This window comes from Chelmon rostratus, chromosome 12 (genome assembly GCF_017976325.1).
Source record: "Chelmon rostratus isolate fCheRos1 chromosome 12, fCheRos1.pri, whole genome shotgun sequence".
Taxonomy (NCBI): Eukaryota; Metazoa; Chordata; class Actinopteri; order Chaetodontiformes; family Chaetodontidae; genus Chelmon; species Chelmon rostratus.
The window spans coordinates 923,440-948,132 of NC_055669.1; the positions used below are offsets into that span (position 1 = coordinate 923,440).

The 24,693-nt window shown below is 41.1% G+C and overlaps 1 protein-coding gene across 1 annotated transcript in view; it reads left to right on the forward strand.

Annotated features, from left to right (window-relative positions):
- LOC121614784 (sickle tail protein homolog) overlaps positions 1–24,693 on the forward strand; it is a 76,343-nt gene that overhangs the window by 48,448 nt on the left and 3,202 nt on the right. Inside the window, exons 8-22 of the mRNA XM_041948853.1 lie at positions 3,897–4,178; positions 5,520–5,600; positions 5,879–5,913; positions 6,037–6,206; positions 7,679–7,854; positions 15,619–15,755; positions 16,905–17,052; positions 17,142–17,445; positions 17,528–17,698; positions 18,457–18,733; positions 20,238–20,339; positions 20,796–20,988; positions 21,098–21,182; positions 22,017–22,193; positions 24,109–24,237. Of these exons, the coding sequence (XP_041804787.1) occupies positions 3,897–4,178; positions 5,520–5,600; positions 5,879–5,913; positions 6,037–6,206; positions 7,679–7,854; positions 15,619–15,755; positions 16,905–17,052; positions 17,142–17,445; positions 17,528–17,698; positions 18,457–18,733; positions 20,238–20,339; positions 20,796–20,988; positions 21,098–21,182; positions 22,017–22,193; positions 24,109–24,237 (2,467 nt within the window). The remainder of the gene's footprint in view (positions 1–3,896; positions 4,179–5,519; positions 5,601–5,878; positions 5,914–6,036; positions 6,207–7,678; positions 7,855–15,618; positions 15,756–16,904; positions 17,053–17,141; positions 17,446–17,527; positions 17,699–18,456; positions 18,734–20,237; positions 20,340–20,795; positions 20,989–21,097; positions 21,183–22,016; positions 22,194–24,108; positions 24,238–24,693) is intronic.

Consider the following 24,693-nt stretch of genomic DNA (forward strand, 5'->3'; position numbering starts at 1 on the left):
GACCAGAGGGCTCAAAGTGCCTGGGGTCAATGATCTATGGCCTCCACTACTCCTTGCCATTTGTAATTGTGTTGCATGCTTGTGTGACTTGAGTGGGGGGGTTAAAATGTTGTGACAATGACAATGGGAGTTTCACCCCCAGGAAATTATACCACAGAAATATAAAGCTAGTAAGGCTGCACAGGTTCAAAAAACTACAGGGAAAGAGAACGTGTTCCAAAAAGTTTAGTTTCAATACAAGCCTTATCAACTCATTTTGAGCCTTTTGTAATTTGTTTTTAGGATTGTGATAATCGGGTGTACTAAAAGATGGTAGCATAATCCAAGTAATAATCCATAATCCGAGTTGTGCTGCCTTGAACGGTAGATTTAGCGGTTGTCTTGGTGATGGCTTTAAAAGTCATTTTCACCTGATAAAAACCTGTCTAAAATGCAGCCTTGAAATATTCTTTTCTAGATAATTTTATTTTTTTCAATCTTTAGTAGTAGAACTTTCCAATTTAAGAGCAAAAAAAAAATGTCTTTAGTCTTTTACAAGCACTTGAGACAGTCTATGATCTGCTAGCCATCTACTAATATTTAAAGGCTCCTCTGAGAGTGTTCTCAGCCACTGTTTTATCTTTATGTGCTGCGTAGAACAGAATTGTCAGCATATAAAAAGGTCATTTATTTATGGTAAAAGATGTCTAGATAGACGTAGAAAAATTATCAAAAGGCATTTAATGAAACAAGAGCATTCGTCTTCTCTGATTTAACGTTAGCAAATCACTCTAACCCCAGAATCTTATTTAAGGTGATAGACTTGGTCATCACCCCCTCCCAATGTAGTTTTACCAATGACTCATAAGAAATGTGAGAAGCTTTTCATTTTTTTAATGAATACAGTCAACGACATAAGGCAACAAATTACCCACCCAGACCATGTTTTACATACCATTAGGGATATTTGCATTTATTTTGGTAATTTTTAACCTACATGCTGTCCTTTTTTTCTGAAATCAAAACAGCCACATGCAACCTTGATATTATTCCAACCAAGTTACTGACACAGTTCAGTCCAGCGTTTTATTAATTTTCATTAGCTCTGAGGCAAAATGCATTTGTCCATCTATTGTTAAAAATGCTGTGGTCCAGCATCTTTTAGAGAAACCTCTAGAGAAACTCCTGGAAGAACGGCGGTTTCTGTGACCAATATTCACGACTGCATGGCTCATCATTATTTCAACCACCAAGACATCCATCACTGTTTATGCAGGAATTCTCAGAGCTGATCATACTTGGTTTGACTAGATATGACAGATTAATCCTGAATGGCGACCTGACTATTCATATCAACAAAAGGAATGACTGAATTTACTGGGCAGCTTTGAGATTACCCAACATGCCTCTTCAGCATGGTAAAATTCAGGACTTTGTCATAACAACAGAGTTAAACATTAACAGTATTTCAGTGTCTTACAATCAGTGTGTGTGTGTGTGTGTGTGTTTTTTTTCACCTAATCATAATAAAGATTAAAATGGATTTTTTGGTTCAAAAGAGATTCCTAAACCAAAACTAAACTTCTGTAATATTATGACATCACTGGAGTCACACAGCTATGACTGCTCTTTAAATTACATTGCTGAACAGAACTACTGTTGTTCCAAAAAAGATTTAAAAGAGGTGGACTGACAGAATATCCCCATGGTTAAACAATGACAGTGTTAATGAGATTAAAAGAATCTGTGGAGCATCTGAAAGAAAATCGAGAAAAAGAGGTCTCACAGTTCACTGTAATATATACAAAGAAGCCATGACTGTCTATAACACAGCACTACATCTGGCAAGAAAAAGATTACTTTCCCAAGATTATTACAGAGAATTCTGGGAACTCTAGAATATTTTTCTCCACTCAGCTCATCAACACCACCCCCGCCCATCAGCAGTTCTCTGCATCAAATTGTAAATAACTTGCATTGTTCTTCCATACAAAATAAGTTCAATTAGATCCAGCATTGCTGCTGAACACAGATGACCCACAGATGGTCCATTGCTGTTCTCATTATACATGCTGCCACTTCGTAACATCATTAGAGGGCATAATGTATGTATGTATCCACAGTTATGCAGATGACGCACAATTGTACATCTGCGCTGAGCCAAATGACTCTGTAGCCATTACTGACCATTACTAACTGGCAATAAATAAATGGATAAGCAATCATTTCTTGACATTAAATGAGGACAAAACTGAAAGTTTTGGCTGCTTTGCACTGGCTTCTTGTAACATTTGAAATTGATTTTAGGGTAATTACTGCAGTGTTTTTGTTGGATTGGAAAGGAAATGGCAACAGAAATAAAACAATGAACTAACAGAGTCGTTAGTGTTTTTTTATGTCTCATTAATAGTTCTAATAAACTAACTCTAACTCTAGTGTCAGTGTGGTTGTGATTCATTAGGTCATTTTGGGGTAATTTGCTGTAGGGCAAAATTAAGCAATACAGAAAATGAAACTGTGTGTATATAGGCCTGTGTGCAATCCCTTGGCCTTTTAGTAGTTTAATACCTTAAACAGTCACTGACAAAACAGTACACTGACAAAAAAGAATCATAAATAGGCTAATGATCTTGACAATCCATATCAATATGACATTATGAATCGTTAGACACACTATACAACCTTGCAGTTTTTAGTTGATGACTTGGAGTTTGAGTGGTGCCTCTTAGCTAAATGTCTATCAAATGAAGTGACCCTAGACCGAGAGAGCAGTTAACAGCAGTTGGTGGATTCTTTACTAATGTGACTGTGCATTCACTTGTAGTGGGAAATCCCAGCCCTCAAATAAAGTCTTAGCTTTAATGCCATGAAATTATTTTAATTTAGAACACTCTTAAATACTCAATTTTGATTGGTCAATTGCCAAAATTCAGCTGTGTTTATTTCTCGACAGACGACCGCCTGTTCAGGTATTCAGTCATAGACTAAAAGGGCAATCTGTTAATGTACCAAGCTCAATAAGAAATCACCATCTGATTTGAGTGGCAAAATAAGCATTTTCCAGGCATTACTTTTAATTTGTTTGGAGAGGACAAAACACTTGACGTGTGGCCCAAAAAAAGACGAGAAAAGTAAAGAACAACGCTGGACTGACAGGAGAAGCGATATTAAGCCACAAGAGACTTGAGGACACTGAGATTGACCAGATCTGGTTTGGTTTACCACTTTCAGAGCTGCTGCGCAGTGAGAGCGGTGACAGAAAATAGCAGGCTGAATTTAAATCAATAAAATTTTAATCATTATTTTGTGTCACATTATTGAATGCTTTAGTAGTAAGCCGTGTTCTAAGCAGGAAAATGTAGAGTGAGCAGGTTCCTATGGAGAAATAAACCTGTTCAGTCTTTGTGTGAGGACCCTGAGATCTAAGGGTTTAAGGCCCCAGCCATGAACTGCAACATCAAACAATACCCCTAAAAACTACTACAAAAAACCTGTAAATCCAGTGAAAGATAACCAGTGAATTTGTCCAACTCAAACTGCTGAAACCACAAATTAGATTTAAATCTAATTTTTAATAAATGACCCACATTTAAATGCCCCTAATAACTGGAAACTGGACATTCAGGAGAGTATCATTAACACCTGCTGAATTACCTAAAAGGTCCTATCTACAATGGATGGTTCAGGTTCTTAAGAAAAGAGCATCATGTTTTTCCCCATTCAATGCACGCTTGTGTTTTGTTTTTCAGTTCCCTTTTAATGTAAATCACTCATTGCTGAGTATTAAACATTAGCATGAAACAAAAGGTCAGAGGTTGAAAGGTGTTGGGACATTGATGTATTTCTTGTATTTCTTGTATGTTTGTTGTATTTTACTTCATAATGAGGTCTTCTTGAGGTTTTGTGTCCACCATAAGGCAAAAGAGCGGGAAACTGGGACCCAAAACCCCACCCCCTTCTCCTCACAGAGTCAATGAAGTCAGGATGACTGACAGACAGATCATTGGAGGGGTTGGCCTCTTGTCTCCAGAGAGGATGTCACCAATTTGCCAGTCCCTGCAGTGGGACAGTAATGAGGCCTCACTGGAGATTGTAAACAGAAGCTCATCATCCTCTCCCTCTTCTGTTTTTGTGGACAGCTCTCTGGGACAACATGAGAAACTGTTTCAGGGTCATGTGACTGCCAGCAACAGCCAAAGGTGAGATGAGAGCCAGAGTAATCATCACATTTTATTGTAAGCAACTTATGAGATGATCTCTCAATAAATACAAGGTCCACAGATTCTGAACTCAGAACAGTGGTAAAATCAGGAAATGTCAGTCACAAACATAGCTTCAAGCTATTCTGAGCTATAAAATTCATTTTGGATGGCAATTTTTCTTTCATGGTTTCACTTGATCGTGATGTGATTTTACATGTTTAGCCTGTGAAAGTTTCTTTGTTTGAACTGACTCGTAACTGTTAATTATTATAGTAATGCCTTAAAGGTGCTTAAATAGTGTGACCACTAGTAGTGCTAAGGAGCAATGTTATACTGTTTGGCTTTGTTAAAACTCAAGGATACACAGTGTGCTCCACGATCATATGGCCAGGAGAAACAACATCAAGAGGCTTTCGGCAAATCAAAACTTTGAACAGTGACAGGAGCTATAGCCAATTAAATTACTTTTAACAAAGTGACAAGAAGCATTATGTCTCATACAACATGTAGAGATAAAATCTAATCATAGCTTCAAGGAGACTATTTTCTTGTGGAAGAGGTACTTTAAAGATGTGTTTTCTCTTTGTGTTTGTCTTTTTTTTACATATGTCAACTCATATTCTGAATTTCTGTCATTTACTATTTTTCAGATCATTAGAGAGAATAATCACTTGTACACAGATCTGACAAACTCTGATTCTCCCTTTCCTCTAAAAAATAGTCTTCCTTTCAGTACATTTTGCACACTTAAGCATATTTGCCAGAAAACTGATGGTTTGGATAGGAACATGAGTGAAATGAAAAAACAGTTTTAAACAAGAAGATGACAAGAAGTCTGTCCTAAATGAAAAGAGATTGGAAAAATGCAACAGGTGTGCATACAGATTTAAGTACTACTAAACTACAGTTTAGCTGAGACATTAATACACACACACCTGCAGTGGCTGAAATTGGACAATAATACTTTAGATGAGTAATTCAGAAAACAAAGAGATGAAAACAGCATGATAATTTTGTTGAATTTATTAAATTAAAGTGTTGAGTTTATTCATACTTCTTGTTTCTCCAGCCGTTACTTTGGGGCCAGCCTTTGTTCCGATCGACCATGCCCCCAGCCATAATCGAGACTTTATCGAGATTTATTTGACTACTGGTTTTTATTTGAGGAAATTCAGTATGTCCGATAGATTAATTCATTAAAGAGCTGATTATGAAACACATCATGTGATTTAGACATTACAGAGTTACCACATTTCCCAAATGTGTGACATTACTACATGATGGCAAGGTGTTCTGATGGCCAGTACAAATGCTTTTTGATGGGTTCATATTTTTCAGTGAGAGAATGAAAGCCATGGAGGAGCAGATCGCGAGTCTAGCAGGTCGGGTGCACCATGCTCTGTCTATGGGACCAGTCAGGTCTGTAACATCTGCCTTCATCTGCCTTAAACCAACAGCAGCTGAACCACGAGCAACAATTTCAGTGAACACATACAATATGTTCATTGGACTCCATATGTGTACATAATGGTGCCGAAAGTAATTTCTGAAACTGAACCACATAATAATTTTACGCAGTAGACCTTTACCGGACTTTTCTAGATAATTTTAAGTAATAAAATGAAATTAGTCCTGTGTACTTGATAAATCCTGATCAAGGCTACGTTTATAATGCAACTGTCTGTGTGTCTTTTCAGTGAGACTGCTGGGCACAAACTCTTCAACAGACCTGGTGAGATTTTTCCTTCTTCTTCTTTTTTTTTTTAATAGATGGTGACATTACCTGTCCAAAATACATACTTCTTGTTCTTTGAACATAATGATAACCTTAAGATCACCTTTCTTTGACCTCAAGGAGTGTCATGTGACCCTCCGGACAGTGCCGGTGTGACCGACAGCTTCAGCCCCACCACGCAGACTTTTGAGGCCCCTCCCTCTGACAGCAGGCTGCAGCAGAGCTTGGTGTTAGCAAAGAGAAATGTGTATGAGCTACGACGACAACTCAGCCAACTCAGACACTTACAGGTACTAACCTGTGTACTCACTAAGTGGATGCAAAACGCACTGTACACAAATGTTTAGTAATGGTTAATATATATTTGTATTGTAAGCAACATTCATAAAGCATAAAGCGTAGTATACATATAAGTATAGCATATGTAGTATATAGTATATACTTTACTTAGCTGAGTGGTTCTTGGTTCTTCTTATGGATTATAACTATAGTCAAATAGGGCGGTTAACTGTGGACCAACCCTACTTCTGCACAACACAAATGATGGTCTCAAACACATTAATTAGGCAAAATAATTCCACAGAATAACTCTCGACATGGCACAGCTGTTAACTGAAAACCATTTCGGGTGACTGCCTCATGAAGCTGATTGAGAGAATGCCAAGAGTGTGCAAAGCTGTCATTAAAGCAAAAAGTAGCAACTTCGACGAATCTAAAATATAAAACATATTCTGGTTTGTTTAACCATTTTTTGTGTACTACATAACTCCACATGTGTTCCTTCATAGTTTTGATGTCTTCAGTATGAATCTACAATGTAGAAAGTAATAAAAATAAAAAAAAAACATTAAGTGAGAAGGTGTGTAAATGTAAATGTCACCCTGGGCCCTGTAAAATCTGGGGTATATATACTGTATATATATATATATATATATATATATATATATACATACACATATGATAAGGTAATGTAGAGCGTTTGTGCCCAGTCATGTCCTTCATGTCCTAGAGAGCTACTGAGCTGTTGGACGCTTCACCACCTATGAAATTAATAAATTGGATATGGAAATAGAGTCTTTATCAGCTGAAATCTGAACACACACATTTCGCTCACACATTGCTCTCAAGTTTGACATCAAGTTCAAGACGAGTCATAAAAAATATTTTCACATTTTAGATGACAAGGAAAAAGAGGGGTTTGATAAAAAAGAAAAAATGATTAATCTAATCACCTATATTTTAAAATATTCTGTAGTAACCCACATTAGTTGTTTTCAGTCATAAATGTACATGGAGGGGTTTTATTGATCTTTATACAGTGTTTTTAGCAGTGACATTGTTCCTGGGAATCCTGGTGTGTTTCAGAAAACCATGTGCTGCCTGACTCCACCTTTTGCTCACCATCACCATAGAGCTGTAAGCTGCAATGCTCATTACATCCAACAATGCAAAAGTGTTGAAATGAAGAGCAAGCTGATGATTTAGCTATTCTTTGAGTCCCATGAGGCTTAAAATGTTACGTTTTTAATAAGCGTGGAATATGGGCAAAAGCCATGGTCATTATAGTCAAAAATAGTAAAAACTGGTTCATCCTCTTGAGACCATAAATGTGTTTCAATTTTTTTGTCAATGAAGTCAGTAGAAATACTTTGGACCAGAGTATTAGAGGAACAGACAGACCAGTTAACACAGGCCTCACCACAAGCTAAGCAAAAGAACTACTGTTGTTCATTACTAATTTCCTAAGCTCCATGTGTTGCAGTTGTCAAACCAGGAGAGCGTGAGTTCGATGCTGCGGATGGCAGGTCAGGAACTGGTGGTGTTGATGTGTGATCGACTGGCTCAGTCTGAGGAGGCAGCGTACAGACAGAAAACTCAGATAGACGAGGCGAGGCTCCACTACCTGGCTGCAGAGGAGAGAATACTCATTCAACTCAGGTAAGAGTTTGAACGGTGTTACTGACATTACTGAGTTAGTTCACTGACGTTACGGCTCCTCTACTAATGCCACTGTTAGATGACAGCATAGACCATTAACTTGTACTTAATACTTGTGCACTAATCACTGCTCAAGAAAAGTTACATATGATTGCTTAAAAGGAAAATATCATGTTCTATTTTTGTCTTATTGTCAAAGACCCAAATGAACAATGTGTTGGTCCATCAATACTTTAGGACTTCACTACCCTGTCTGTGGCTCTCAGCCCCACCTCAGCTCCTCCCCAACTAATTCAGTTCAAACTCCTTCCCATCACTCCCACAGCCTAACATTCTCCATCACCACGCTCCTTCTGACCAATCTCCTCTCCCCGCTGTCTCGGACCAAGCACGTGGCCATTCCCTCCCTCTGAAACTCTCACCCCAGACACATCTGTGACTGCACTAATCTTGCTATGCTCAAGACGTTAATCAAAACTCACCTTTGTAGAACTGACTTATTTAACTGTCTTGTAAATCACCTTTTAGAAATGTGCCCTATATGGGTTTAAATGACATTTTGATAGTACTTAACCTCTCTTAGATGATTAGATGTGTTTTAGGAGATAAAATAGGTTGATAGACAGGCAGACAGACAGACAGACTGACTTCATTTATCCCAAGCTGGGAAATTGCAGTGCAGCAGCAGCATTACACACAGTGAAATAAGTGAAAAATTGTGAAATAAGACTATAAAGAACAAACTATACATAATAAAATATCAAAATAGTGAGCAGTAAAAAATTATATACATAATAATAAAATAGCAAAATAGCAAACAGTAGTAATGAAAAATATTGCACAAAAAAGAATATCTACAGCAAATGGCAGTGTGTAGAAAATAAAGTGTACCGTGACTGTAAGCATACACACAGTGAAAAAAAGTGAAAATTTGTGAAATGGGACTATAAAGAACAAACTCTATATAATAAAATATCAAAATAGCAAGCAGTAAAAAAATTATATACATAATAATAAAGTAGCAAAAGTAGCAAACAGTAGTGATAAGAAGTAAACACTAAACATTGAAGCCTGTTCATTTCCAGCAGACAAGCTGAGCAGAGAAACACAGGATTAAGGCTGTCCTACTACACTACACAAAACTTTAATTTGCAACTTTTTTGGCAATTGCACAGCAAAACATCAGTTCCATGGAAATGTCAGATGTCAGCTTTATTCTTTCGTTTAACGTTGAAGCACAAATTGGACATTCCATGAGTAGCCATGATTTCTGAAGTGTTGATTTGGCCTTTTCAACATTTACACACTCACTCATGTACATCATGCCGTTTTAATAATATCACTGCAGCTGAACTGAAATAATTGGTGACATGCAAGACACAGCACGGCAAGATCTTTAGGCAGAGAGATAATGTGAAGAAACATATTTTTAAAAATAGAGCCAGGGGGATGGGAAGTGATTTGATCGGGTATGACATGGGTTTCCAGAGACATCACAACTCATTTTCATGTTAGCAAGCTACACACTGACTCCAGTGCACACAAACAGAAAGCCAGTCATTTATCAAGCTTCATGAGCAGGAGTTTCAGAATAAGTGTGATATAATTATCTCTCCACACACCAATGCAAATTACATACATCATTGACAAAATACCGACACATTAAGTATTAGTATCACTAGTGCACGTTTCTACAGGAAATGATAAGAGAGAGTCTGTCAGCAAATTCATGCCAGTTACTTTATATTGCTTAGCAACCTAGCATATACATATTCACAATTGTATAGAGAGCCGAATAGTTAGCTTCTGTTCCATTAGCTTTGAGATATCTGACTTTTTTGCTATGGTCTTTTTTTCAGTCTCTCTAAAAGGTGAAAATACTGAGCTTTTCTCTTCACATTCTATTAAATTTCTTAACTTGAAATTGAGGACCCTGGGTCCAGACCACAGCGGGAGTGCTTCTTTCATTTCATTATGCATTTACAAAGCTAAACAAGTGCTGTTTTTGTTAATATTATGTTGTTGTCACCTCGCAAATTCTTTTCATTGAGATTATAATTCTAATGTGACTGTTTGATGAAATGGATGCAACATTTCCATTCATTTCCATAAGATACCACAGTGTGTGTGTCTGCACTCACTGTGGTAATATAAGAGGGTGGGAGGAAGAAAATTATTATGTTAACAGTGTGTAAGAATCTTTTTGAAGAAAAGATCTTTAAAAGTGAAGAAAATAATATTCACTGAAGCTTCAGAAGAATACTGATGATTGCAATGAGCATTTCACTGCACAGCAGAAAAAGAGTTCACTGCAGTCAAGAAATCTAACCACTACAACTAAGGTAGACTGAAACATCAGGCTGTGGGAGGGGCTTAACAAGAGGTCCAGGTGACAACAAAATGTGAATAGAACTCAGGAAATCCTGCACAGACTAATTAACAGCACTATCTGTTTCAATTTGCTGGTGGCCCATTTGGATCAATCCTTCAACACCTGTTACAGATACGACAATATAAGATAAACCTCCATTAATCACATGCTGAGGAAATTAAATTGTTACAGCCAGAAAGGAATGGATGAGTAGTTCAAAGTGATCTGTATAGAAATGGAAATAGCTCCAGTGATCATGGGCTGATCCAAGGGCATATATATTACTATACTATGTATACTCATCCCAAGACCCCCTATCATATCAGCTTGTTGACACTGACATATTTTAAAGCCAGCATCACTGTGCTGGATGCTCTGAGTGGCTGTAGTGATGTGATGTCTTAAATCATCAAATGGCTTAAGCTATCAAAACTAACTGGGTATTGCAAATTTAAGCAGTACCAGTAAAGACTGGGCCATCATTCACAATAAATTGTAGAAAGGTCATACACACAGTAATTACAGATAATTCTGGTTTCATCATTTTGTTGTGAAAAAGCATTCTTGTGCATGTCCACTGAGAGAAAATGTTGTGTGCTGTGTGAACAGCTTCACATATGTTGAACTTGATGTCACTGCAGTCCCCTGCTCTCCTTTCTCTTCCCTTCTCTTGATTCACAGATTTCATTGGCCACAGAATGTTAAGCAACGCATACAGTTATGCATCCAGTTACTGAACAAAGTCATCTTGGTGAAAGCAAAAGACATCCTAGTGAAGTTTAAATCAAACTAGACAATTCCGGCGCCGCCAAAATTTTGACAGTGGCACGATGGGGCTGCTGGTGTTATCTTCCACTGTTTCTCAAGCCTGGTCCTGGAGTACCACTGCCCTGCATGTTTTAGATGTATCCAAGCTCCAGCACACCTGATCCAAATGAATGGCTCGTTATCAGACCTCAGCAGAGCCCAGTAACGAGCTGAGCATTTGAATCAGGTGTGTTGGAGCACACCTTACATGGAGCATGGAGTACTGGCTTACATGGAGCAGCAGAGCAGGGCAGCTGGTGCAAGATCCCTCTTTATTTAAATTTGGTGGGGGCTAACCCTTTGAAATTTAACTTTGATGAGAGAAGAAAGGTTTGTCTACAAAAAGATCCAAAAATTATGTGTCTCCTATTCACTCTTTGGATTTTACAGCAATTTTAGAAAAAAAAATTCAGGCGATTTCTCACTGGCTCTTTCAAAGTCAAGTCAAAGTCAAAGTCAGCTTTATTGTCAATTCTGCAGTATGTACAGGACAAACAGAGAATTGAAATTGCATTACTCTTCAACCTTTTGTGACAGGACATATATTAAAAAAAAGAGATAAATAAAGACTGTACAATCTTAATAAAAACTGTACAAACTAAGTAAAAACTGTACAAACTAAATAAAAACTGTACAAACTAAGTAAAAACTGTACAATCTAAACAATGAAACATCCAGAGAATGTAAAGGTGCAAATGTAAACGGTAATGCAAAAAGAATTAGCTTAACAACTGGTGGTGAATAAAGTAACTGTGTGTTGTTTGCTGCTGGTCAGGACACTCTCGATGGTGCCTCTGTAGAAGGTGTGCATGATGGGGGCCGGGGCTCTAGCTTTCCTCAGTTTGCGGAGGAAGTAGAGGCGCTGGTTCGCTTTCTTGGCCAGCGATGTGGTGTTGGTGGTCCAGGAGAAGTCCTCAGTGACGTGCACACCCAGGAATTTGGTGCTGCTTACCCTCTCCACCGTAGCACCATTGATGGTAAGGGGGGCATACTGGGGGCGTCTTCTCCTGAAGTCCACAACAATCTCCTTCGTCTTCTCCACATTCAGAGAGAGATTGTTGTGTTCACACCACGAGGCCAGGCGGCTCACCTCGCTCCTGTAGTCCGCCTCGTCGTCGTTGCTGATGAGACCCACAACAGTTGTGTCATTGGCGAACTTGACGAGGAGGTTGGAGCTGTGGGACGGTGTGCAGTCGTGGGTCAGCAGAGTGAAGAGGAGGGGGCTCAGCACACATCCTTGGGGGGCCCCCGTGTTCAGTGTGGTGGTGCTGAATGTGTTTCTGCCGACCCAAACTGCCTGAGGTCTCCCCGTCAGCAAGTCCAGCAGCCAGTTGCACAGAGAGGTGTTTAATCCCAGCTGGTCCAGTTTTGTGATGAGCTGTTGTGGGATGATTGTGTTGAATGCTGAGCTGAAGTCTATGAACAGCATTCTGACGTAAGAGTCTTTTTTGTCCAGATGTGTGAGGGCTGAGTGGAGGGCAGTGGAGATGGCGTAATCGGTCGAGCGGTTGGGCCGATAAGCAAAAACTGGAGGGGGTCCAGGCAGGGTGGGAGGACAGTCTTGATGTGTTTCAACACTAGCCGTTCGAAGCACTTCATGAGGATGGGGGTGAGTGCTACCGGACGGTAGTCTTTGAAACAGGAGGGCGACGACTTCTTCGGGACAGGGATGATGGTGGTGGTTTTGAAGCATGTGGGGACAACAGCTTGGCTCAGCGAGATGTTGAAGATGTCTGTGAAGACATCCGTGAGCTCTCCGGCACAGTCCCTCAGCACGCGACCAGGAATGTTGTCAGGACCAGAAGCTTTGCGAGCGTTGATCCTGCTGAGTGTCCTCCTCACACTGTCAGGGGACAGCGACAGCACCTGTTTGCCGGGAGGGGATGGGGATTTTTGTGCAGGTGTGCTGTTGTGTGCTTCGAAGCCAGCAAAAAAGTCATTTAGCTCATTTAGCAGGGAGGTGGAGCTGTCACAGGTCTGCGGTGGGGGTTTGTAGTCCGTGATGGTCTGTATCCCTCGCCACAGGCTCTGCGTATCCCTGCTGTCGCTGAAGCGATGAGCTATCCTCCTGGAGTACACCTTCTTGGCTTCTCTGATGCCGCGTGACAGGTTGGCTCTGGCTGTCCTCAGGCCCTCCTCGTCTTCTTCTCTAAAGGCTGTGTTACGGGCCTTCAGCAGCCTGTGGACCTCTCCTGTCAGCCATGGCTTTTGATTGGTCCGGACAGTGATGGTCTTTGTTACTGTTACATCATTGATGCATTTGGTGATGTAAGCAGTGACGACGTCTGTGTACTCCTGGAGGTCGGTGATGTTGTTGTAGGTGGCACCCTGTTTAAACACGTCCCAGTTTGTGGTGTTAAAACAGTCCTGAAGTTCCTCCAAAGACCCTTCAGGCCACCTCTTTCAGAACTGGTTTGGTGACTTTGGTGACTCAGAGGCGCCGAGGTGCGGGAGGGGAAGGGCCTTGTAAGCTCCTCTCTGGGTGGTGTAAACCTGGTCCAGTGTGTTATGTCCACGTGTTGGAAAGTCTATGTGTTTGTATAGCTTCGGAAACATCCTCTTTGGGTCTGCATGGTTGAAATCCCCAGCCTGGATGAGGAAGACATCTGGGTGGGCAGTCTGCTGCTCACTGACGTGTTGGTACAATTCATTCAATGCCTCGCTCCTGTTGTTTTCATTGGAGGTCGGAGGGATGTAAACAGCCACAAGCAGTATGGCTGTAAACTCCCTCGGGAGGTAAAAGGGTCTGCATTTTATGACCATAAACTCCACCAGTAGTGAGCAGTGCTTGCAGATCACAACAGCGTCATGACACCAGTCATTGTTGATGTAAACACAGAGTCCCCCGCCGCGTGTCTGACCTCCCTCAGCGAGAGCTCTGTCTGCTCGATAGCAGGTTAGCCGCTCGAGCTGAGTGGTCCGTTACGCTGTTGTTGAGCCAAGTTTCCGTGAAAACATACACACAGCACTCTCCCACAGACTTCTGGGTTGTCCGTAGAAGGCGTAGGTAGTCCAGTTTATTGTCCAAAGAGCGTACGTTGGCCAGCATGATGGTGGGGATAGCCGGCTTGTGTGGGCTAGCTGCTAGCCTGGCTCGTATACCTCCGCGCTTACCCCGCTTCTGCTTCCTCTGATGCCGCTTGTGTCGCCTCCACTGTGGGCGAGGTGCAGGACTGGGGGACGGTGTTGTAGTAGGCCTCCGGAGCAGACTGCAGTCTCGTAGCTCTTCCTCTTGCACGGGGTTTAGCTTGTGAAAACTGGTCCTGTCAACATTTAGTAAAAACTCCCGACTGTACGTGTGCTTGTAGACAGGTAGACGCGACGAAGACGAACAAAGACACTGTGACTCGCATGACGAAAAACACAAAAAACACAAAAACTCTGTCACAATGAGAGAGAGAGAAGCCGCTGCGTGTGCACGCGCCGCCATCTTGGAAGATAAAACTCCAACTCATGATGTCATCCACTCTAGGGGGAGAAATTCTGAGCATTTTGTATGTATGTGTGTGTGTGTGTGTGTGTGCGCGTGTGTATCTGTCGTTGTGTGTGACTGCGTATGTGTGTGTCTTCATCTGTTTGTGTGTGTGTGTGTCTGCTTGAACTACACATTTATCAAATTGTCCCAAGTATTTTGAACAAGCAGCCCAACCAGCTCCTACATGGAGATGTGTCTGGTATATGTGTGTCTGAATGTGTATGTGTGTGCGTGTGTAACTTCTGCCCCACCTGCTGATAATTACCTCTGTACATCTCGTACTTTTTACCTGTTCCTGTTCAGTTTTGACGTGCTTGTTTTTAATCACTTTTTAGCTGTTGGTTAGCCCTGTTTGTGTGTGTGTGACTACTGTCTCAACTTTTTTAGGAAAGCGCTTTCTGAAGCTGAGTTTAACTGCTTGCTGGACGGAGATTGTTTTCAAACAATGCCCTTGTTTTGACTGAGCTCGTTAAGAGGACAACTTTGATCTTAATGGATTTAATCATTCTCAGGCTGGTTGTCCTGAAGATGTGTTTGCGTAGGTTATTGACACATACCGGTATGTGTGTGTAAATGACAGTTGCACCTGTTCAATTCTCCCCTTGAGGAATAGCTACTTTTTCACTGCCGGTTTCTTCCGAAAACTTCTTCTTACCAGTGTTTCACCTATTAGCATCAAAAAACTGAACATCAGTATGAAATGCTAGTAACATGAAAAGGGCTCTCTGTCTGGAGGGCTAAAGCCATAACTAGCACACACACAAACACACACACACACACAGACAAACACACACACACTGTATGCACACATAGAATCTGCGTCATTCCTCAACATTGTCAACCTGGTTTACTTGATAAAATGTTGTCAACAGGCAGGACTTTTCCATGCCAAAACTCACATGTACAGTATACAGTATATATACCATTCATTTAAAGATTAGAATCATTTAATTGTGTCTAAATTTTCATTATTTGAATTTGACCAACAGAACTATGGAACTCTCTGTACTCTCTGCCGCCGTCCTATACCTACAATAGACTATCACATTATTACATTTCCTGTATTTGTTGACTGACAACTCCACATGCTTGATGTCTTTTTCACCTTCAGTGAACTAGAGGACTATGTGGACTGTTGGCAAAGAAACTCCACTTCTAGTCCAGGCCAGCTGTCAATCACTCTGAAAGACGTGGAGGAGGGAGCAATCAGCCTTCGGAGAGTTGGGGAAGCTGTGGCCATCCTTAAAGGTCAGTGGATTTGGGTTGTAGATGGGACTGAATCCAGCAGTATCTCTCTATTTGCTGATTAAAATAAGAAATAAATCGAGTTGACTGAAATTATCACCAGTTCCCAACACACAGCAACAAAGTGAAAATGGCACAAACAAATGTGTGTGTGTCAGTGTTTGTCAAAGTTTGACAAACACTGACACACACAACCAATGAACATTGTGGTTCAAAACAGTTCCTTTCTGCATACGTGAGAAATCTAATGTGAAACCTGTTTATGATGAGGAGGTTTCATATTTATTTCAATAAATGATAGATGCAGTAATAAGCATCTTTTAATACATCAATCTATGACATTTCTTGAACTAGGTTACTCTTCAGCCATAGTAGCATAGTTACATGGATGGCGGTGAGGCTTGCAGTATTTACTTTTCCATACCTTCCTGACTTTTCACAGGGGTATACGGTATATTATGGTATTTGTGAACAAAAAAAACCAGCTGAGTTGCTGGTGATAGGAGCTATTGTAGCATGTCGGCCATTGTCTAGCCTACAATGCTGTGTGTTTTAAAAGCAATTGGCCGACTTGGACAAGTATTGCTAGGTTTAAATATTTATGGCCCATAGAATAATAAATAGATAGGACATAAGTGCCCTTCTCCCATAGGTTCTTGCCGGAGCACTCAGTAAAACTTGTGGCCATGGTGAGTACAGACGCATCATTGGGCTTGATTAGCTAGTTAGTCAACTCCAATTAATTCTTCTGCTGGCTAAGTTACCGTTTTATTTTTCCATCAATAAAACACAGGTGCTACTTCTGTGATTCAGATATTTTATTCACACAAACAATGTGACTGACAGACAGGCAGTAACAGGTGAGGCTGAAGATGTGTGCTCTTCTTCCTCGACTCATATACCCACACCACAGTCCTGTCTGTTAAACTCCTGAAGTGTGCAGATGACACAACTTGTCAGTGACGAGTCTGCTTACGGACAGTTGTTTGAACAGCTGACTCTCTGGTGCGTTTAGATTAACCAGGAGCTTAACCTGCTCAAGACTGTGGAGATGACAGTGGACCTCAAAGGTCTCCTCACAACCTGGATCTGGACACCATACAGTAAGGTCAAAAGAGTCAATGTAATTTCTCATTTCATGGTTTCTTCCAGGTGAGTTTCCAGAGCTGCAGGCAAAGATGCACTCAGTGCTGAGGCTGGAGGTGGAAGCGGTTCATTTCCTGAAGGAAGAGCCTCATAAGATGGACTCCATGCTAAAGAGGGTCAAAGCCCTGACTGAAGCCCTCAGTTCTCTCCGCAGGTTCTCATTAACTTCACTCAGAGTAAAACAGTTCTGATTTGGAGTGACATAATCCTGATGGCCATCTTTGTCCTCCCTGTTATCAACAGAAGTGTGTCAGAGTCAACTCTCCCAACCAGACCAGCTCAGCTGGAGCCTCTAAAGGTCCTGGAAACAGACCAGGAACCCCTGAGAACCCAGACCTCGAGCTCCCCCAAACTCCAGCCTCGATCATCTGATGGACCCTCTCTGCCCATGCCTTCTGTCTCTGCCGATCAGCCCAAGGCAGGCTCAGCCTCCCCGATCATGGCCCGCAAAATGAAGAGAGTAGCCAGAGTGATCCAACCATCCCATCACCACCCCAACCCCCCACTGACATGTACGCATGTACGAGAGTCACCCTCTGTGGCCAAGGTACTCCGTGTATATAAACAGGTGTTTTTGTTCGGAAACAGTCTGTTGTGTAGATCGTGAGAAATGTTGTTGTGTTGTTAAGGTGAGTCCTTGCAGCAGGGAGGGCAGCCCTCTCCTGCAGAGGAGGCCGGGCCCTCTGCGGTCTGACGGACTCTGCAGTTCAGCAGGTGGATCTGGCCAACCTGCACCAACACCAACACAGGTGAGCCACACTGACCCGACCAACATAAAACACAGACAGACACATACTGAGGTCAGTCTTAGACACATAGTCACTCATTGTTCTGTTGTATTCTTGTACTGTTTTGGCAGTCAAAGTCGTTACAGTATAAGCAGATTATTTTTAAAAGAGCAAAATAGGTATAAATGATCTCAAATGATGGCACTGTAGGTCTCTAGGCAGCCAAAAGCCTTTTTGTTTGATTTTCCTGTATTTAGCCATATTTACTTTGATATTGTGTCTATACAAACATTAAGTTCCCACCAGGCATGTTCTCCTCATATTCAACAGAGATATCACCAGCACCACCATGTGGTCGTTATATATTGTCTATATTTGTTGCCTCAACATTCTTTCCAGAATGCTTCTTTATTTATTTCAGATTATATCAGTAATATTAATATCATCACCAAATGAGAGTTTTGTTTTGTAGTTACGCATTTACTGTGTTCTATAATTCAACAGATGCGCAACAGTGGTCAAAGTAAAAGTAATAGTAGAATTTGCAGGTTAAAAAAAAATCCAGATGCAAGTTAAAAGAAGTTAAAATCTGGCTAAATTTGAGTGAAAGGCTTCTAGACTAATAGCAGTTGTGTCAACTGAATTTAAAGGACTTTCGTGTCCTTTGGTGTGAAGTCCAACTAAAAGTTAACATGTAATCATTGTAACTGTGGAGGAACAATAGTTATATATAATTTATTTTTGTAACCAAATTAGCCTACCTTTAAATTAGACATTAGACAAACCCCAGCTATTATCAGTCTGTTTGACTCTGTGTGTGTCTTCCACAGACTACAGAGAGACAAACTCCTGAGGGCAGTCTGAGAGTAGAAACCAGCAGTGTGAACCACTCGATCACCAGCCAAGCCAACCAGCCGGCAAGCTTTGACTGCAGTGAGCCTCCATCCCCCAACACCAACACAGACTTTAACCATGTCCTCCAGGAGTCTATGTCTGATCTGAATGAGTCAGATACCAGAGAGGGACAATCTGTTTCAGCCTCAGGACAGATAGCTTCCACTGCATCAAAGTCAGAGCAGGACACACCTCTGGATCTGTCACAGAAAGGTGGACCTGTACAATCCCATTCACTGAAAACACCTCAGTGAAAGAACAGGAAAGAACATTTACTTATTCTTATGCTGAACCTCTCTTCCTTGTTCTGTGAGGTTTGCTCGATCAAGTCAGATTCAACAAATAACTTATTGAACTTGTCATACATTGCATGAATGAATACCACCTGTTCCTGAGGAGGTACTCATTCAAGAGATGTGAGCATTAGTGCAATCAGCCCCCACAAATTTGCAAAATAATGCCGCATCTTCCAGTATGTTTGTGGCCATTATGTATACTGTAAGTCATTCTATTGGAAATCTTGAAATCAAAATATAAGCCATTTAGCTGTGTTTGTAGTCATACAAGGATACCTGAAACAATTAGTTTATACTGATACATCCATCACATGATGGATAGAAATAAAGAGGCAATGGTTTAACATGAAGTCAGATACAAAATAAAAAGCAAGTGGTCCATGGCTGATATGATAGGAGGTAGTAAATAGGCATACAATAATGATATGAGAACAGACTTTTACATTAGGTTTATTTTAGTCAAATGTTTTGATTGATTTCAGCGTCATACTTAAAGTCATATTTAAACTTGTAAGTCAGGTGTTTCACCCTGTAGAAGGAGGCAGACTGTCTGTATAACCCGTATGTTTGTACTGGACTACTTGTGAACTTTGTACCTCAGAGAAAATTCTGAATAGAGGAAAAATGGTGAATGCCACAAATGCTCTGCAGTCCCCAAAATAATAATTTTATTTATCTAAAGTAGCTTACCAAGGAACTTCACAGTTGTGGAAACAGACGCAGCTCATGTACATTTGCTGTTTTATTTGAGACACCTTTCACTCTGTCCTTAAGTAAAGCTGCAGTGCACAACAGTACATAAGTAAGCCACATAAAGTTGGATAAAATGATAAGAAGGCCTGAGTTTATAACAAGTTGTCACTGTCCTGTGAAAACCAAAACATAAACTTTTCAAGAGGAAAAACATCTTTGCTTTAAGCTTGGTGGTTAGGCTTTTTTCAAGCATTCTTATTAAACAGTTTATTGATCCGAAGAAGTGGGATAATTTTCTCAGCCAATGAAAGATCAGTTTATCTAAACCATATTACTATGTATCACAAAAATTGGAGATAATGTTTCTTTTTACAGGGCAGCAACAATATGTGATACAAAAGACATACAGTGTGACTAATATCTGTGTACAAAGGCACAAACCTATGAACAATGGGATATATTAGAGATGTTGAAGATGTAAACCCCTTGTTCAGTTTAGCTTGTTCATCTAGTTTATCATATATACATATACACACACACACACACACACACATATATAAACATATACACACACAATGGAGTCATTTCAGAATATAAATAATGGTATGATGATCATTTTTCTCCATCAGTGAGATTTGTGGTGTTTGGATATCATGGAAAACCTTTATTGTTAACCCTGTTTCTTGGACGCAGCTGAAGCATGGGTGTGTGTTGTGTTTGTGCTGCAGCCTCAGTGGACCAACAGACACTGCTGTCGAATACCCAGGAAGACACACCTTCTGAGCTGAATGATGAGGTGGACTCCAACCAGTTAGACTCCACAAACACAGGTATTATTCCAGTTCAAAGAAAAGAAATCACAGAAGATGTCCCCAACAAGTTTCTTGTTTCTTATCCACAATCCCAATCTATCATTTGACATTGAGTTTCTACTGGCGGAGACTCCTGAGCCAATATTTAGATTTTCTTGACTTTAACAGAATGCTGACCTGACCAGATATCTTAAATGCAGTTTTCAGCCGACAGCAGCACTTCGAGGGGGGGTACAGCTGAGAAGTATCACTGTGATAGAAGCAGTAAAGCAACTCTGCTTGCTAACACACACTGACATTGTAGATGCATTAGTTTTGGGCTGCTGTTATTTGTTTGTAGCAGTGATAAGTGGTTCACTCACTTCCAACAGTCAGAAATGAAGAACAAGGAATCAGGGCACATTTTTTAAAATGTCCTATCCAGACTACAGTGGGTGACTAAATGACAGCACTCTGATATGTGGATGTGTCTAGCTGCAGCAGCACCCTTGCAGTTTCCCGCAGCCGCTGTGGAGCCTCATCCGTCAGTTCGTCCCTCAGCTTCCTCCAGCACAGAGCGCAGCAGCCGGCCACAGGTAGCGAAACCCCCCCGCTCCAGTGTGGACAAGGAGATGAAGCAGAGTCCAGATAGGGCCAGCAAGTCCCCCCCTGCTCCTCCTCCACGAAGGTCAGTTCAGGATTCACTGAGGCTCACCTTCAAACTGGGTCTTCTGCCAGACCTTCTAAAGTCTAAAACCTCGAATGCATTATTATTATTGTTGTTATTATCTTCCCAGGTTCCAAGCTGTCAGTTCAGGTCTGACCATGGGAGGGTCAGGAGAGGTGATGTTCACCACCAGAAAAGAGGTGGTTGGAGCCCAGGTATGTGTGCATATTAACACATAGACAAATAGTACAATTATGGTGAAAAAGGTGTTCTAAATAAAAAAAAAATGAATATTTCTTCTTTCCAAATTAAATTAAACCCTAACCCTATTCCTAAGGGACCCCTGACATGGTGCTTATTCTCACAACAGTTAACATACAATATGAGAATAATATATGGGGAAAAAGTCTAATTGTTAGACAGCAACTTTTTTTTTTATCAGCTAAAATGACAAATGTCGCTGGCATATTTTAGTGGCTGTAGCTAATTAACACCATTTCCTTAAAGTTGTCTGGCCTGTGGCAAATAACTGCAGGCTAAATTTTTGCGCAAGGGATTAGAGGTAAGAAACACCTCTTTATCACGTGGACTGTGTCTTGTTTGAAAAAAAAAGGAAGGAAAGTGGTAAGAAGCAATCAAAATGGGTCATTTTCAGAAATGGAAGCTGGCTACACAGATAGCATTCAAGTATTGACCAACGACCAAAGCTAAGCGGTCGTACATTTCATGCGTATGACATGTTTTGAAGCTTTATTAACCTGAGTGTTAACGCCTGGAGCATTCAGGACTGAGCAGCCGCTTGTCTGTGTTGAAGACTGGGGACTTTTCACAGGATCGTTTCAGGCTAGTCACATATCTTTAGCTTTAACACTGTCACATGTGGCTCAGCTCACATTCATCTGCCATTATAACTGTGTGTGTAAAATGTCATGTTTTTTTTTTTTATTAAACTCAAGTTTAGAATAACTTAGGATTAGCATAACCAAGAAACGGCAGCAGAGTAGTTAATAGATTCTATGTTGTGTTTGTACTTCATGAATCTGTTAAAGGATGAGGGGGAGAAAGGCAAAGAGTCGCCTGTTGTTCCACAGCCCAAACCCCCAAGACAGCCACCAGAGGTCAAACCCAAACCAAAGATGTGTGCTCCTGGACCTTCTACAGCCTCAGCACACAGTCACAACGATGAGGAAGAGGAGGATGACAACAAAGTCATGAAAGAGCGGCAGGTATGTTCAGTAACTCTGCTGTTTCTTAAAACTTTAGATCTGATAGTCATCCAAGGAAAGTGCCTGAACGCCAGATCTGATGGGATCAAGCTTGTGATGATGATAAATGGACTACATTTATATAGTGCTCCTCTAGTCATGTAGACTGCAGGGACCAGAAATTGAACCACAGACCTTTTGATTGTGGATAACTGCTCCACCTCCTGAGCTACAGCCTGTGCCAGCCCTATACAATGCGTCTGCTGAATTTTATTAGGGTGTAAACTCAGTGTTTGTGTTCTGACAAAGCACACCTGTGTACAGGACAGTTTTCTGGCTTACTCTGTCAAAAAAGATCAGTCTTAATCCACAATGTATTATAAAATTTGAATTTGAGGTCCAGTGCACTGTATTTATTCTATTCTACTACTACTCTATTTAACCATCAAAACACCTGTTTTTCCAATATGTAATAGTTAAAATTGTCCACTTGATGGAGCTGCTGTAGTGGTTTCCAGAGTCAGAATTATGTTTACTGCCAAGTATGCTCTCACATGAGAGGAATTTGTCTTGGTGTTTTGGTGCAAAACAAACATTGCAAGAATGCAAAAATATAAGGACATGAAAAAAGAAGGTAAAAAGACACGAGGCATAGACAGCTGACAATAAAATTTGAAAAAATATTATAAAAGCAATATATGCAATATAAGTTTAAAGTAACTGTACCATTTTGTGCAGAAATACGCAAAACATTCACCAGGAAATGTGCAAAAGTTCCCAGTACACAGACTAAGAATATTTAAAATGTGCAAGATAGCAGTCCAAAACAGATGGGGTGGAGGAGTGGGTGGGGATGAAAGTCTATGCCTTCTTGATGAGGCCAGCTGCAGTCGGGTAAAAACTGTTCTTGTGGCGTGAGGTTTTCGCTCTGATGGACTGCAGTCTCCTGCTGGAGGGAAGTGTCCAGGTGGGAGGGGTCAGCCAAAATCTTACCTGTATGCCTCAGGGTCCTGGAGGAGTACAGGCCCTGAAGGGATGGCAGATCCCAGCATCAACATCTCGGCAGAGTGAATCATCTGCTGATACTTCCTTGGCAGTGGCAGCAGCTTGATGGACCAATGACTGGAGGTGCAGCTGCTGGTGTACAGGGAGAAGAGCAGTGGAGACAGGATGCAGACTTCGAAGGATTCTGTGCTCCAGGAGGAGACTTCCGAGGCAGAGCTGGTGCAAGACTCCAAAACTCAGCAATCCACTTGACGGAAGAGGTCAAAAACAGTCTGGGTTCAGGTTTACAGATAAAGAGTGGACAAGACCAGAAAGAAAAAGCATGAAGGCCTGACAGTCTGACCAAGGAAGTGAACTAGTTGTCGAGAAGATTGATTTGGGAGGGAGGTGCAGATGAGAAGTGGGCGGAGTAGGCCAGGTAGCTGCAGGACTGATGAGAAGTGGGAACAGGTGTACGGATCTGGAAAGGAGGGAAAGTCTTGGTGGAAAGGCGGAGAATGGCAGGTCTGTGGAGCAGAGGAAAGTACATGACAAGTGAAAATGTGGCTGGAGACGTGCTGAAAGATATATGGCTGAAAAGGGGATGTGAGGAGGAGATAGTGACACAGGCACTTTAGGTTTGTAGATTGTGATCTGTCAGAGCCCCTCAAAGCCAGAAGCCGAGTCGCTGGCTGAGAACTGGTGTTGAATCTTCTTGGAGTACAATCATCTAGCTTCTCTTACCGCCTTGCTAAACCTGTACTTGGACTCTCTTAACTTGTCCCTGTCCCCATTCCTTAATTCCTCTTCCTTTTGCAACCTCAGCAGGCTGAGCCGTGAACCAGGTTTTTTTTCGTTTTAGAGCTAATAACGGTTCAATAAAATGTGATCCCACACAGTGTCCCAGTCAGTCTGTACTAACTAAGCTCTCGTATATGCATCTCTTTGCTAGACCTCCAACAGCAGCTTCAGCTCTTCTGCTCAGCGATCCCACTCTAAGTCTCACCACTCATCCTCCTCTTGCTCACCAGAGAAGACACCTTGTGGCCAGAAGCAGGCCATCCAGAAGCAGCGCAGCCAGGTAAATGAACCTGACGTTACGAGCTCTGAATCAGCGTAGACTGATGGGGAATAACAGTAATGCTCCACCAAAACCCACTAAAACAAAAATCTAATCTCAGAAAAGCAATAACTAATATTTTTTCCACTTTAAGACATCTCTGTTCAACAGCAGAACATTTTTTACTGTTGACATTCCTCTTCGCCTCGGCACACTTATTTTAATTATACACTGATTTTGCTACAGTACTCATTGATGCCCCCATATCCAAAATGAACTGGTGATCTCTTAAAAGTCAACACAGTGAGAATTGAGTCACTAGATCAGAGAGCAGGTCTTGACCTGCATGTGAGTTGTATGTAACCTGTATGTTCACTGCATACAACTGTTCTTCATCTGAAATTGAGTTGTGGAAATATTGTTTGGGTGTCAAAAACCCTGAAAAACAAGGACACATGGAAGCCATCATTTACAAAT